At 37.2% G+C, this 17,391-nt stretch overlaps 1 protein-coding gene across 2 annotated transcripts in view; it reads left to right on the top strand.

Annotated features, from left to right (window-relative positions):
* The window catches only part of LOC131036090 (zeta-carotene desaturase, chloroplastic/chromoplastic), an 81,457-nt gene that overhangs the window by 51,204 nt on the left and 12,862 nt on the right, over nucleotides 1–17,391 (top strand). For both annotated transcript variants that reach the window (XM_057967897.2, XM_057967896.2), the window contains one exon: nucleotides 9,951–10,023. In XM_057967897.2, coding sequence (XP_057823880.2) covers nucleotides 9,951–10,023 — 73 coding nt within the window. The remainder of the gene's footprint in view (nucleotides 1–9,950; nucleotides 10,024–17,391) is intronic.

Here is a 17,391-nt window from a genome sequence, read left to right on the forward strand (position 1 = left end):
GCTTCTATTGTAATGAAATAGAACATGTGATTTTGAATTGTAAGAAGAGGGCACATGATCTAGTATATGACAAACTAGATCAGCACGCTTCCTTGGTTAAAAAAACAAATTAGAAAGACTATGTCAATGATGAAGAGCTATCTTGTCTTAGTGATGAAGAATATATGTTTTCTTTAAAATTAAGCTTGGAGGAAGGAAGAAATGGAGGAAGGAGAACATTGAGTGTCCTCTCATTAGTCACCAATGACGAGGCTGCTTATCTTCTTTGGTGGTGTTTTGTTTTCTATTATGATGTGTGCTTTTGGAAATTTCACATTGTGAGGTATAACAGTAATATCCTATTCCAATGGCAATGACAATTTCCTATGCTATTAGAGATCAAGTGGCAGTGATCAACAATGGTTATTTCAATTTGTATTCATGTATGTGTTATTTCCTTATGTAACCTCCTGGTGTAAAATTCTGTAGTAAACAAAAGCACTAGTGTAATGGAGTTCATGGATCTTGAAATGGTTAGTGGTAATCTAAAAACCATAGAGGTGATTAGATGAGTGTGTTAATATTTGTATCTAGGTTTGTGGTAAACTTATGTGAAAAAGGTGCCTTTTGTTTGAATCAAGATCATGAGCCACAAGAGTTGGGCTTACTATAATTGAAAGTATAAAAGTTTTCACCATGTTCGCACTAAGGGAAGGATGTTGGGAAATCTATTGTTTATGCTCATTTTGTTATTTGTTACAAGTTATTTTAACAACTTGCTAAGTCTAGAATTAGGTAGAACTGGTGGAGATGCGGATTTAAGTCTTTTATATATGTATTGTTTTTGAATGGTTTTGTAAGAGTGAATAGCAATCAATATTGTTATTTGTATGTAGCTCTCTGATAATCAATAACATAATTCAAAAAATCAGACTTGAACTCGACTTGGCACATAATCCACAAAATAAAAACCTTATAATTACATAAAAAAAAAATTCAATCCATTTAAGAGTCTAATGTTCTCCAGGGATTTTTCTTTGAGATTCTTCTAGTACTTTCAAGCTACATTTCCATTATGGAGTATCTCATGGTTAAATGAAAGCCTTTCTTGGGCTGTAACATTGTGAATATTTATTGGCAAAGCAAGTAGTAGGGCAAAAATTTTAAAACCAGAAGTCTTTTTTGGAGTGACGTTTCTATCCAATACATAGAGACATATTACCCAAAGGGCCATAACAAATATGATGTGACGTGAAGAGTTCTCATGGGTGAATCCCTTTGGTTGTGGACAAATTTTCTCTCAAACATTGGTGAATCATGTTTATAAGAAATTTGGATATAGTTTCTGCAATTTTTAGCAAGAACATCTCAATGATATATAAGACCAAAAACATTAACAACCATTACATAGCAAAATGACAATTGCAAAGCCAATCTCAAAGAGGCTCTAGAAAATTATGAATTGACATGCACAACTGAGCAATTCTAATTAGATGAATGTGGTGTAAGTGATATGATAATTAAATGAGTGATGTTGTAATTAATTAAGGAGAGGAATACTCCTTCTATAGAAAATTACAAGACAATCTTTCCATAACGGAAACAATTGAGAATCAAAACACAAAAGGAAACATACTAAAAAGAAACTAACTACGAAAGGGAAAGATCCTAAGTGAATGGCCATTATAGAAACACTACAAAATTACTTTAATACCCTCCCTTAATGGTCATTATACTAACTACCCTATAGAAGATGTGACATAATCTGCAGGTCATTCAGCCACGAATGCATAAAAAGCTACCCCCTTCTCCTCAGAACGCTTTGCGACTTGAGCCTGTTGCTGAGACCTTCCTTGGTTTTGCAGAACTTCTAGATATAACCAAGTTTACCATAATCCTTATACCACAATCCTTCCAACATGATGTTGGGTAACAAAGCCATCCCTCCCTTTATCCAACGACATTGAGATTAGTTTCTCAAAAAAATTAGATTTTTATTGATGAAAAATTGGCAAAAAATTGAAACCATGATTTTGTGAAAAAATCATCAAATCTTCGATGTGATTTTGAAATCACACACCTTCGTTTTTTGTGGAAAAATGATAAAATCCCCAAAAAACAACTCCACCCTTCATGATTTTTTGTGGAAAAAAATCAGAAAACCCTCCAACAAAGAAAAATCCCATGATTTTTGTTTGGAAAAATCGTGCAAAAAATGAAAACTCCTTTGCATGATTTTTTGGAAAAAATCATGCAAAGCCCTCCTTGGTTTTTATGGAAAAAATACAAAACCCTTGCATGATTTTTTGTGGAAAAAAAAACAGAAAACCCACCAAGATTTTTTTCTTTTTGAAAAAAAATCAAAAAAACCCACCATGATTTTTTTGGGAAAAGAAGTCAGAAAACCCACCTTTTTTTAAAAAAAAGTCAAAAAAACCCACCATGATTTTTTTGGGGAAAAAAATTAGAAAAACCCACCATGATTTCTTTAAATCAGAAAACCCATTATTTTATAAAAAAAAGCCAGGTCTGAAACCTTTAGTCTGAGAAAACCACAATTTTTCATTAAAAAACGTGTCAACTTCTGGAAATAAATTTCAGGTAGTGAAATCATGAATTTTATTAAAAAATCATCAAAAAAATCTTTCCCCGCTTTGATACCATGAAATGATAGTTAAATGAATGATGTTGTAATTAATTAAGGAGAGGATACTCCTTATATAGAAAATTACAAGACAATCTTTCCATAACGGAAATGATCAAGAAAAGAAACACGAAAGGAAACATACTAAAAAGAAACTAACTGCGAAAGGGAAAGATCCTAACTGAATGACCATTATAGAAACAATAAGCACAAGAATGTGGATGGGGTAAAAGAGCTACAAGAAGAAACAAAATATAGGTTCCTTATGTAATGACCTTTCTTCACCACTTCGTTGAAGTTTTTCACCGTTTTTCTTGGTAGGCATTATGCTGAATAGTTTGCATGCATTGTAATTAAAGAGTTTTCTAATTGAAAGATTTTGAGATGCTTTTTCTAATTGTTTTTGGAGCATATTGTCATGACATAAGCACTCGTTACTAACTTGGCATACTATTGTGACGTATTCACATATCGCCCCATTGCAAATGGGGACCCCTACTTTCTGCTTTCTAGGGTTTTCTTTTTAGGTCTTTTAGGTTCTTGTCTATTGACCTTTTGCATTTGAAGGGTCACCAGGGGGCTCATTAGGGTAGCAGGCTCTGCTTGAGTTAGGTGGATCTCCTCAAGAGGTCAGGTCAATTGAGTGATTAGGGGTAATTTAGATCATTCCTAGGGTGTTTTTTGTGTACTATCTGGTCGCACTTCAACTTGCTAAATCAAACCTTGGTTGAATACATAATGTCATCCTGTTCCTCAAATGTCCTGAAATTTGGCTGTTTGGAATGTCATTCTGATCTCTCGAAATTTGACTAAGTCTGGAAAATTGAAGAATCCTCCAAAAACTAGATTTTGCATTATAACTCCTGGAGGTCTGAAACCACTCTCAAACATCCTGACAGTATATATGGAATATAACTTAAAGTATAAGAATTCTTATACTTAAATGTTATATTCCATATATGAATTCTAATGGAGAGGCTAAAATGTCAAATTTCGCTCCTGACCCTTCTAAAGGGTCCAGAGCAAAATTTCACAAAGGACCTAAATTCTTCACCTAAATCATTGAATGGTTGAGCAAATTTGCAAGGATATGGAAGGAAATGGATCTAGGATCAAGTCTATGACAAAGTCAAGTCAGTTTGAAGGTGAATTGAGTCTAGAATAGGAATTTCGCTCCTGACCCTTCCAAAGGGTCTAGAGCGAATTCCTCTATAGGACACTCTACATTGATCAAAACTATGAACTAACCCATGTCCCAGGTATTATTGAAGGCAATTCACTTGTTTGGATGAAGAAATGTGAAAATGAAGTCAGGATTTGAGCCAAAGGGTGAATTTCGCTCCTGACCCTTCCAAAGGGTCCAGAGTGAAATTCTTGTATGACCCTATTTCTTCACAAAATCTTGAACTAGATGCCAACTTGAGGAGAAAATTCACTTGATCATGATGGAAGGAGGCCTAAGAAGTTATATCCAAGCCAAAGAAGGGAGGAAAAAGGTGAGAAATGAGCCCAAGTAAGAATTTCGCTCCTGATCCTTCCAAAGGGTCTAGAGCGAAATTCACATAACCTTCATTTTCTTCCTTGTCATGGCCAAGTTTTGGACTTCTAAGGCATGGTTGGAGTGACCTTGAGGTGTTCTAGCCTTTGAAAGAAGGTTTGAGGTGATGAAATGGTGAAAATCAACCTAGAATGGAAATTTCGCTCCTGACCCTTCCAAAGGGTCCAGAGCGAAATTCTCCATAAACCTCATTTTCTTCCTTGTTTAGACTAAAAGCCTTGTTACTTGGACATAGTGGGGGTAAATGGACACGTTCTTGCCTTAGGAATTGAATGAAAGCATTGAAAAGTGAGGATTTTGTCCAAGATTGGGAATTTCGCTCTTGACCCTTCCAAAGGGTCCAGAGCGAAATTCTCCATAAATTTCATTTTCTTCCTTGTTTGGACTAACATCTTAGTTCCTTGGGCATATTTGGAAGTGGATTGACATGTTTTTTTGCCTTAGGAAGTGATTAGAAGTGAAGGAGTGAAGGATTTTGTCCTAAATCATGAATTTCGCTCTGGATTAGAAGGGTCTAGAGCGAAATTCTTGAAAACACCTATTTTCCCTTTGGAGGAGGTCAAATCCTTGGTTTTTATGGCGTGGATGGAAGTGAAGTAATGTGTCCTTTCCTTTTGAGGTAGTTTGGAGTTGAAAAAATGAAGAAATGAGCTCAAGACATGAATTTCGCTCCTGACCCTTCCAAAGGGTCCAAAGCGAAATTCCCAAAATCTCCTTTTTCTCCCAATTTTGTGTCAAGCCAAGTGTGGATCAAGGTGAATTAAGATTGGAGATACCCCTAGGCATGCCTTTGAATATCTTGTGACCACCAAATGTGAAGGAATTGAGCTAAAACTTGAATTTCTCTCATGACCCTTCCAAAGGGTCCAGAGCGAAATTCTCTATAGGTCCTGTCCTTGGCCATGGTTTTTAGTGAAATTCTCCTTTCAGGCTTTTTTGGGGTCAAACAAGTGTTGTCTTCTTAAGAAAGGGATCCAAAGGTGACAATCAAAGGAAACAAGGGATAAAAAATGAAGCTAAGCGAAAGAAAAGAAGCAAATCAAGAATTTCGTTCTTGACCCTTCCAAAGGGTCCAGAGCGAAATTCTCAAAATCACCTAGTTTGCTCATGATTGAGATCAAGACATGGATTCCTAGGCCTTGGTGGTGAGAAGACTAGTGTATGCTTGCCTTGGGAGGCATTTGGAGTAGAGAAATGATAGAATTTAAGCCTAAGGAAGAATTTTGCTCCTGACCCTTCCAGAGGGTCCAGAGCGAAATCCTTAAAACCTCTATTTTGCTCCAATTTTGCATCAAACCTAGTGTTGATTGAGATTAAAGGTATCCTTAGACATGCATTTGAGCAAGTTGTGGTCACAAAATGTGAAGATTTTGTCCTAAAATGTGAATTTCGCTCCTGACCCTTCCAAAGGGTCCAGAGCGAAATTCCTTATAGGTCCTGTCCTTGGCCAAGGTCCAAAGCGAAATCCTCTTTTTTGGTCTTTTTGGAGGTCAAATCAATGATGTCTTCAGGAGAAAGCTATTCAAAGGTCAAGAGAAGTTCAAGGCAAGGAGATGAGGTCGAAATTGAGCAAAATAGCAAATTTCGCTCCTGACCCTTCCAAAGGGTCTAGAGCGAAATTCTTATAGGGCCTATCCCTGGGGAGGATCTTGAGCGAATTTCATTCTAATGCCTTTTTGTTGATGATTTAAGGTAGAAAATGCTATGTGAGATAAATATATCATGTGTACTTAATCATCTTTTGGTTTGTTTTGCAGGGGGAAGAAAATCAGGCCTACAAGGACGGCCTATTCTAAGCCCATCACCATCAAGGACATCCCAGATGCATAAAGGAGGACTCAAGGTGTTTTGAAGCGTTCGAAGACTTAAAGTGTTCGAGGAGTTGCAAGCTAGCCTCAAGACCTCATTCTACCACATGAAGAAACCAAATGATGACAGAGAAGAATGACACTTCAAGGCGAGGTATGCTACCAGAGAAAGAACTTGACAGTAAGGAAGCCTCAAGCACATAGGGAATCAAGGAGGTACATCATTCATCGCGTCAAAAGACAGAAAAGAGATCAACCAAGACACAAACGTCAAACAAGGTGGTATCCGAGTCATTTTTCCTCCAGTTGGATTGGTCCACCTCAGCATGTCGAGATTCAATGTACCTGACTCATCGGGGACGACATAAACTTCAGTGTACCTACCCCTGCTTCCTATTGGTCCTCACTCCTGAAATGTAATTTTCTCATTGGCTAAGGAAGTTTGTTATAACAAACCCTAATTAGGGTTTCTATCCTTTAATCCTAGCCATTGATTCTAAGTCAATCAGAGCCGTCAATTTGTAAAGGGCTCTCTATATAAAGCCTTGGCTCCTCATTTGTAAGGGTTAATAGTCAGAGAATAGTTAGGAGTTAGCAAAAGAGAGATAGTCAATAATTAGTAGCTCAATAGTAGATAGCATTTTAGAGTAGAGTAGAAAGAGAAGGCAAAGATTGTTGCCAAGATATTGTTGCAAAAGACATGTAAATTTCATTGAAGAAATGGTGAATTCTATGTGTCGATTCTACAATTTGCATGGTCTCTATACTTCTCAAATTTAATTTCATGTTATTAGATGAATGGAAGAAATTTGTATGATCAATGGTGAAATTTGTATATCCATACTACTAGCGGTTTGTTGATTGCAAACTTGCCTTGCGTAGTCAACTGGAATCATTCAACTTAAGCTTAACTTCAATTATCGCTTCTTCATTGATATGCATCAACCTGATGGTGTCTATGCTTGTAGCGGTGATCTGAACATCATAAAGCCATCCTTAGAAGATCACATTAACTTTGTGGAGATGATCCTAGCATGTCAAAGCAAGACTTAGTTAGAGTTTCATCAAAGATCATCCATTGCTCCTACATTCTTAGTGTTAGAATTAGATCCTCTCCAACCCTTATCCTTTTTCCCTTTTTTAAAATCAAGGATCAATAAAGACCCATGTTCCAGTGATATCCAAAGCAAATCAAACGCTTAGGTCATCGAATGTAAGTCCCCTTGTGATTCCAGCAAAATCACGTCATACCGCAAGAGCTTATCCACACGTAGAGACCCTACATACCAGAACCTTGGAGTTACTCCGATTGATCCTTTGGCGAGATCTTCAGCAGTCAGGAAACTTTGTTCAAGAGAAGATAAGATACCTTGGTATTTTATTCTGTGTTCGCATGTGCATAAAAAACACATCAACACATACATAAGTTTGATGAGCAATCTAACGGACCAAATTGATTATATCAACTCTTACAAACAGTAGGCTGCATTGAACATTGAATTATAGAAAATAGCTAAGTTACTAGTTCAAGTACAGGTGCAAGTATGGGAAAGGGAAACTGGTATGGCGGTATGGAAATATTTATCTTTTCCCCCTTGGGTACGTGTGTGTGTGTGTAGTGATACTCATAGTTGCCAAAACATAGAATATTTTAATACCTTATATTGATACTTTACAAAAATGAAAATACTCAAGTGTCAAAATTTCATTACACAATGAAAATTGAAATTACAATTGATATTTAATATTCATATTCTTCTTCATTAGAAGCATCAAGGTCAACATCATCACTTTGTTCAATTTCATTTGAACCACAATCAATTGGATTGTCACTCCCACTGGTTGTGTCAAGTGCAGAAGCTGGTTCAATTTCATTTTGCAAACATTTGACAAAATGACAAATCATTGGCAATACAAGGAAAGTGATTTCACAGAACATAAACAAATAACTGTTACACATGCATGATGTAAATCAACTGAAATCAATCTCATTTATGCTGATATAAAGTTTACTAACCTCGTGTTCATAGGTATAGCTCACAAGTACAACTGAGATGATATTTAATTGCTTGCTTGCTAGCATATTCTGATATAAAATATTTTTACAAAGTTATCATATAGCTGGGAGTGCATGGATAAAGAAAATGATATACCCAAAATGATGGAGTGAAATTGAGGTTTTAATGTATCAAACTATGCCTAGGTATGGCCCTTAGTATTGCCTGGGTGCTCGGGTTCGTTGTGGGTCCTTTGTGAAGGACCTGCAATGAACCCGGTTGTCTAGGCAATTACCTAGCCATACCTATATGAGGATCATACATGTACTAGGACAGTACATATACCTAGATCCAGGCTTTACTCACAGATGACTATGCTAGGTACTTGTATAGACCACAAACCTGCGTTTCTCTGTAAATACCTTCAAATCCTTATATCAACCTTTAGAGGTGACTGACCAGCATATATTCATCACGCCAAGGATAGAGTTCGACCATAAAATGAATTTCAAATTGCCTCAAACTTCTCACAGAAGATACGCCCAACAAGTATATCTTCCATCCCCCATCAAACTCACTTTCACACCAATAAAGGAGGGAGTATCCCGCCCAGCAAGAAGATCGCCTAGCATAAATAGCATTCATGCTGGTCATCAAAAACTCACGCCTAGCTGCAATCACCAACTATATTGCAACTTTTGGCACCCTAGTGAAATCACCTAGGAAGATTATGTCATTTGCCTCGATACAACCGAAATGATAAACCTTAAGCTAGAATCCAAGAAAATGATAATTTTTTGTTTCCCTACAAACCTTCAGAAAATTATCAAAACTTCAGCCTATAGAGAAGATAGATCTTTCTCACACCCAAAACTTTGAAATCCAATCCAATAGATGCACCTATGAATTATGTGCGAATCCACCAAGATTGGCTGAAATGGGTTTTTGTCCTAGGGTTTTCTCTCACAAAAAGCTTAAAAAATTCACAGTAGAGAATAAAATCTAGCATGTGCAAATGACCTTTCAAAATTCTTCCATAATCTCTCAATAGAACTTTCCTAAAGGTTCTTTTAATTTACCGCTCAAAATATATCATTAAAATACTTTTATAAAGTGACTTTATAATACTTGCATTTTAAATCATTGAAGCCACTTTATCAAAATTAGTTGCAATAAAGTCATCCACAATTTTACTTTATTGGAAAACTCTATTTAATTAATTAATTGATTCCCTATCAAAGCCCAAAATTAGCCTACGGGCATCAAATAGGCTAAAAGGGACACTTCCAGCTACTCAATTGAAGGGGACAATTACACCTTATACCTTTCAAATTGACATCCTATTTTGTCCTCACAAAACTAAATAATCGCTTATAGCTACAAAATGCCTCTTCTTCTAACTGCCAAAATAGCAATTTGTAATCTATCTTGCAAATTTTGTCAATCATGTTCTTTTTATGATGGGATGTTGTATATGACATAGTATTATTTAATCAGGTTCAGGGCTGGCTCAATAAACCAAAAGTTAATAAATAGGGGGAAAATGTTGTTTCTGTTATTTCAAGCCAAATAAAAGAAAAAAATACTGCTTTTCCATCTGGCACAGCCCAAAATGTATTTTAATATGTTTTTAATTAAAAATCAGAGCTCAACCTAAGGCCTTCTTTGAGTCAAGAGTCCATCAAGCTCCAATCTTTCAAAATAGGCAGATGTCAAGGCCATAAAGCAGTAACCAGGTCCTAACTGAATGAGAAATGGAACAGATATTCACTGAAGAAAGAGTCCATCAAGCCGTCAATTGTGATTTTTTCATTATATATGCTACTGTGGACTACTGTGTTAACTCATTTTCACTTAGCTTTCTTTTATTTGGAATTACACTATTCTACTCTCTTGTATCTTCAAATATTTTTCCTTGTTATGTTTTGTATATGTGATTTTATAATTTATTGTATGTTTTGCAGGGTTGTGTTAACTCCTGGTGATCCATACATGCCATTGCCCAATGAAGAAATTGTAGATCGAGTTCATAAACAGGTAGAGTCCTGCAAGTGCTAATCTTTTGTAATAAAACTTTGCATAATATCTTACTTATATCAACTTGTGAAATGGAGAAATGCCAAGCCAATCAGTGATAGATATTAACATGATGCCTAGATTGATTCTCACCTAGGAAACTTTGAATGAAACCTTTCAACAAATGTGACCTAGTCTTCACAAAGTAGATCCCTTTACACCAAGAAAAATCATCAATAAAGATTAAGATATACTTGACTCCTGAAAGAGAGGATTGTTTCCTGAAGCACAAATTGGAATGAACCAGCTCTGCATGCTCCTTGGTGCACTGTACATTTTTATTCTCAAATTTTTCTTGGTGATGTGTTTTGGGAGTATACCCATCCCCACACACTTCCTGGGAGGAGTAGTTGAAGGAAAACCATAAACCATAGACCATATTCTTTTGGTTTATCAATTGCATGCTTTTGAAATTGAAGTGCTCCAATCTCTCATGCCAAAGAAGGCTCGTATCATCCTCTTTGGTCACCATGGCATGCGGCCTTAGCCCTTGGCATAATGTCATGTTGCTATTTGGTGCGTCGGCAACCTTGCACACAAAATGCTTGCTGACTATAAATTGAGTGCACCTGCTTTACTCCATATGCACTTGTTGATATGGCATTGCCGCTTTGATTGTTATGCTTTGTCAATGTTGCTGACTCGATCTTATATAGTTGACAAATGTTGGCCAATGACACTAACATGTGTAGACCTAGAACAAATTTTCAAAATTTGTGTTGACTGATCAACTTCCACCATATGGACCACTTACAATCTGCCTTCTTGACAGTTGAATCAGAGAATGTTGTGTCACAATCAAATTGCATCATGTGTCTCTATCAAACAACCTCCAACATAGCACATCTACAAAAAGGAGGGGACAGTTCTTATACACAAGACCTCCTGGTTGGAGTTGATGGACTTGCCAACTCAGTTGTCCTTGCCCCTTTGCACTATATGGGTTTCATCGATTCATGAGGAATATCAGGTCTGTTCTCAGTGTTGTGTGTTTTTTCTACTTCCACCTTGAGCACCAGGCTCATTGGTGTAAGGCCACCACCACAAGTTGTCACTGCCTCTGACAGAAACCTCAGATCTATCACCTAGCCAGCAGATTTTTTTGAATTGATAGTAGATTACCAAAACAGAAACCAGAGTACAATCACCAGTTCAGCAGGGGAGTGAAAAACATTACATCATAGAGCCTTGCAAGGTCATTAAAACTATGAAAAGCTGTAGTTACATAGGGAATACTGTCATGGATTCTACTTAAAAATTACAATTTTCACTAAATACATCAATATTGTTCCAGCCAATAGGAGGTTCAGTCTCTGAAGTGTCTTCATTAGATCTTACCACCTCCACATCAGCATCATCTTCCTGCATACCTGTTTATCCTTGAGTCCCAAGTCTTAAAGAGGAGTCTCATGGAAGTACTTTTTGTTATATCTTTTCTTAAATTCCAGGTAACTTCTCAAAAACTTTTCATTTTCTTCTCTAGCAAAAGGCCGATGTCTACCATACTTGACTTCAGAACTGCTGAAAGTGGCCTGCCTTGTGTTCAACAGCTCATAAAACCTTTCATTGGAGATCTCCATGGTAATAGTGACCTGCACAGCAATGGAATGAAATATGAGTCTTGTCGAAGACTCAGTAAGCAACCTCCTCTTACCTTAAAACCAATCCTCGTTTCTAGCTTTCCAACCAGCCAGCAGATTTCTGCCTCAAACTGCCTTGTAATTTGGATCCTTTCACATGCATGCGGCTCCCCAAGAAAATTGGCACTGTTCTGCTCAACACAAGTGGATCTGCCCAAATTCTGCTCAAGGTGCTCGCAAAGACCCAGAAAGTTTGATGCATGATTTGGAGGGAAAGATCAATGAATTTTGTGAAGTCCATAAAGGTTAGTTGTGAAGATTTTCCATGAGGAATCAAAATATGTGAACAGATCTGGAACTTACAGTAACAGTATGAAAGTTGTAGTATTTACTCACAATACCCTATAAGAATAAATTCTTGTGCTAAAGGACCAAAAATAATTTGTCGCTCTCCAAACAAGTGCTCTCCATTTCATAAAAAATCACAAGAATTCTAGATCCACAACTATAAACTGCCCTGTGCTCCACTAACTAGGCAAATCTCTTCTTCTTTTCAAAGAAGTTACCCTACAGATTGCTAAAATGTGATTAAAGACACTTCTATGCTACTACTACCACATCTCCTCACACAAAATGACTGCAAAGGAGCAACACCAGGGATTTAAGTCCTAGGCTCAGATACCATGTGAAAATTACCATTGGTTTTTAAACCAATAGAGAGAATTCTGCACAATCAGAGGTCACACAAGAATGCCATAATATGGCAAGGGCCTCTTAGGGCACACAAGCACAAGAATTCTCAATAGAGAAAAAAAGAGTGTGATGTTACAATGAATGATATTTTAGGTGGGTGAAACTTATTTATTTATAGGCCTAAACCTAAGATGAGATATAGAGAGTCAACACTCAGGGCCTACATCACAAGAAAAGTTACCCAAATGTATACCACAAGATTGGTGGCCCAATGAGCTTGATACGATGGATTTTATTGACAGTTTTCTAACATTGTGCAAATCATTTTTCATAAGACTATTTCCTCGGTCTAACCTTCATATCTAAATTGTGAAGGATGAGCGATCAAACATAAGTGCATAGTTTCACAGACGCTTCTGAATTCAAAATGATTTGGGCATCTCTTTACCCACTGGTCTCTAGAATTTGGCAGCCTCATCCCTCATTCAATTGAATTGCAGTAGGGAGGTTTGAATTGATTGGATACTTCCTTATTTCAGTCTATTATAACATCCAGAGGAACCAAACATCCGTTAGCATTTGCAGTGACTAGTGCAGATGTTGATAGATCTGCCAGATGAGCTCCTCTGTGAGTGGCCATTAGGACACTCCAATCCTCTTACTCATTCCTGATATAGACAATCATCTACTCTTCACTTTTCACAGTCCTGATTATTAACTACCAAGGAAGATGTGCATTGCTAATTTTAAAATCTCTCCCTGCATTTAGAGGATTTCCAGTCACGGATGTTAGGAGAGGAATTGGGTGGATTTCCTTGTTTCCTCTCATGATTGTTCATCCAGAGATTATCAACCTAGGTCATTCTGTTATAGTCATAATGGTAATCAATGAGAACGATGATCCTTTTGCTCTTGACTTTGTTGCAGATTGGATTCCTCCTCTCCTGCTATTAGAATATTTAATTGTTATTTTTAGCTCTGTGTGTTTATTAATGATCATTTAGTTGGTTGTTATATTTTTAGAGACTTCCTGATGAAACTGTGAGTAACTGGGAGTTTCTATTTTTACAGTTTGTTTTAGAGTCAGTTTGACTTATGTGAATGGTTAGTTCCAATTTGGACAACCGTCTTGTAATTGCCTATAAAATGTTGGTGTTGGAAATAAGCCACACCTAGACCGACGATGGACTGGTCCAAGAGGGGCCAGTAGCTCAATGGTAGAGCACTCCAGCAGCGTATGGAAGGTCCTAGGTTCGAGTCCTAGCTGGTCCATGTCTCAACATGGTATTAGAGCGAAGTTAAGGAAGATCATATTAAAATTCTGTAACGATCTCATAAACTTTCACCAGGCTCTTACTAAGATCACATTCCCATAATCCTAATGGCAACCGGAGTTAGGTTTGAAGATAGATTAGATGGAGCATCAAATTTTGTATCTTGGAAATTCAGGATCATGCTTGTTTTGAAAGAAAATAAAATTGACTCCCATGTCAAAAGTGAAATTCCTGAACCCTCTGATGATACAGAGAAAATTCAGTGGAGCAAGGACAGTGAGAATGCCCTTAAGATAATTGTGGATTCAGTAAGAGACCACATTGTACCATTTATTTCTAAATATGAGACGGCCTTTCAGATGTTCAAAGCACTAGCTGACATTAATGAAATCAACAACACTAGCAGGTCTCTCACCTTAAAGAATCAACTACACCATATAAAGATGAATAAAGGAGAAACAATTACATCCTATTTCTTGAGGATCACTGAGCTTAGGGATCAACTATCCACTATTGGACATCTTGTAGACAACAAAGAACTTGCTATGATGGCCCTAAATGGACTTCCTACCTCATGGGAATTGTTCATTCAAGGAATCAGTGCTCGTTCTAAATTTCCTAAGTTTGATAGATTGAAAACCGATTGCATTCAAGAGGAATCTCGGCTTGTCACAAGAGGAATAAAACATAACAATGGTAATGAAGACATTCAAGTTCTAAACTCTAATTCCCACAAGAAAGGAAAGAAGAAGAACTTTAAGAGAAAGAGGGACAACAACTCAAATGGGAAGAGGTCTTCAAAGAAGAAGAGAGACATTTCTGAAGTACAATGTTTCAGATGTGACCAATATGGGCACTATGCAATGAAGTGTCCAAACAGGATCAAACAACAAGCTTCAATGGCAGAAATTAAGAAAGGGAGTAATTCCGAGAAGCTAGTCTTCTACTCAGCCCTCTCTAGTCAAGTCACCTCCAGTTTCAACACATGGGTGATTAACAACGGAGCATCTCGACACATCACTGGATTTCGTGAGCACCTAGATATACTTGTGGAAAGTTCAAATGAAGAAGTGACAATTGGTGATGACTCAAATTATCCAGTTATGGGAATAGGAACCTGCAATATCAACCTAAAGTCAAGCATATCCCTACAGCTGACTGGAGTTCTATTTGTACCTGGTATAAAGAGAAACCTTGTCTCAGTTTCTGCACTTGAAGATAAGGGTTACAGATTAACCTTTATGGAAGGAAAGGTACTTGCTTGGCCAAAGAACTCCACCATCAAGAAAGCCCACACCATTGGAGTAAGACAAGGGAGCCTCTACAGACTTTGCACCACTCCACCTCTAGCTTTGATTCATGAAACTCCAGATTCGAATGAACTTCGGCACAGAAGATTAGGGCACCTTCATTTCCATGCCCTACCTAAGCTAGAGAAGATGGTGATCGGCTTACCCAAGCTAAGTCAAAAATTTGAAGGAGCCTGCGAAGGGTTTGCCTTGGGAAAGAATACTAAAGGGTCTTTTAATTCTAGCAACAGTAAATCCAAAAATTTATTAGAATTAGTTCATTTTGATTCATGTGGACCCATGTCTGTACCCTCATTAGGGGGATTTTTATATAATGTAATATTTGTAGATGATTATTCTAGGAAGACCTGGATATATTTTCTGAAGTACAAAGAGTCTGAAGAAATCCTTTCTAAATTTAAGGAATTCAAAGCTCTTGCAGAAAATATGACAGGTAAGAAAATCATAACCTTAAGAATAGACAATGGGGGGGAATACACTTCTGATATGTTTAAAGATTATTGTATAAATGCTGGGATTAAGAGGAAGTTAACTATACCTTATAACCCACAACAAAATGGGGTAGTTGAAAGAAAGAATAGGACTATAGTAGAAGCTACTAGGGCTATGTTGTTTGACCAAAATATAGAAACCTCATTTTGGGCTGAAGCATCTAGGACAACTGTGTACATTCAAAATAGATGTCCTCATTCTCTTCTTGACAATAAAACCCCTGAAGAAGCCTTTATTGGCAACAAATCTGACATAAGTCATTTCTGGATCTTTGGGTGTCCAGTCTATATTCATGTCCCCAAAGAAAAGAGGTCAAAGTTGAACCTTCTGGAAAGAAAGGAGTATTTGTTGGGTACAGTGAAACCTCTAAAGCCTACAGAATATACATACTTGGTCAAAGATAAATTGAACTAGGCAAAGATGTCATCTTTGAGGAAGACATAGCATTCAGGAGGTCCAAAAGCTCTAATGAATTAGAACACCAAGATCCTCCTACAAGCTTGGATGAGGATTCCACCCCTGAGATTTAGAGGGAGACCCCTGAAGATGCTGAGCATGAAGTTCAAGGCTTACCTTTAGAAGAAAATTATCCCGAAACTAGGAAGAGACCACTTTGGGCTAAAAAGATGCTTCAAGAAGCTGAAAATTATGCTGCTCCAAAGGGGACCTTCAGAGAAAGTAAGAGACCTAACCTATTTTCCAGTTATACTGCCTTGATGAGTGAGATCATTGATGCAAAACCTTCCTATGTTGGAGATGCACTCAAGCATCAAGTTTGGAAAGATGCTATGTTAGAAGAGTATCAGTCAATTCTGAAAAATGATGTCTGGGATATTGTGCCTAGGCCTAAAGGCAAATCTGTGGTATCTTCTAAATGGCTTTTCAAAATCAAATATGTAGCAGATGGCAGCATTGAGAAGCACAAAGCAAGGTTTGTTGCCAGAGGTTTCTCACAGAAAGAAGGTATTGACTATGAAGAGACATTTGTTCCTGTTGCCAGATACACTTCTGTCCGAGTAGTTTTGTCTATTGCAGCATCTAAAGGATGGAAAGTCCATCAAATGGATGTTGAGATTGCTTTTCTGAATGGTAAGATTGAAGAAGAAGTTTATTTGGAGCAACCTAAAGGTTTTGTGATTCATAAGGCTGAATCACATGTCTGCAGATTAAAGAAAGCTCTATATGGACTAAAATAGGCCCCCAGAGAATGGTATGAAAGAATTGATCACTATCTCTTGGAATTAGGGTTTTCCAAGAATGAAGTAGATCCAAATCTCTACAAGGTAATCAATGGTAAATTATTAATTCTTATTCTTTATGTTGATGATCTACTAATCATAGGAGAGGATAATTGTATTTCTCGATGTAAAAAAGAATTAGCCTCTGAGTTTGATATGAAAGATTTAGGAATTCTTCACTACTTCCTTGGATTGGAAGTTTGGCAGCAGGCAAATGGTATAATCCTTAATCAAGGAAAATACACCATTGATATACTCAAGAGATTTGGAATGATGGATTGTAGATCCATGACCACACCTATGGAGACAAATCTGCACAAACTAAAGGAAGCAACTGCAAAATCAGAGTTTGCAGATCCTACCCTCTACAGACAGATTATTGGATCTCTGATGTATTGGGTAAACACAAGACCTGATATATGTTATGTTGTTAATGCACTAAGTCAGTTCATGTGTGAACCTAGGGAAATACATTTTGTTGCTGCAAAACATATTCTGAGATATCTTCGAGGAACTATTGGTTTTGGTTTGAAGTATAAACATGTAGACCTTGACCTACATGGATTCACTGATTCTGATTGGGCTGGAAGCGTAGTTGACAGGAAAAGCACATCAGGATGTTGCTTCAGTTTAGGATCAGGAATGATCTCATGGATATGTAGAAAACAGTCTTCAGTTGCTCAAAGTTCTATTGAAGCTAAATACATTGCAGCCTCCATGGGAGCAAGAGAAGCAGTATGGC

This window comes from Cryptomeria japonica, chromosome 4, assembly GCF_030272615.1.
Source record: "Cryptomeria japonica chromosome 4, Sugi_1.0, whole genome shotgun sequence".
NCBI lineage: Eukaryota > Viridiplantae > Streptophyta > Pinopsida > Cupressales > Cupressaceae > Cryptomeria > Cryptomeria japonica.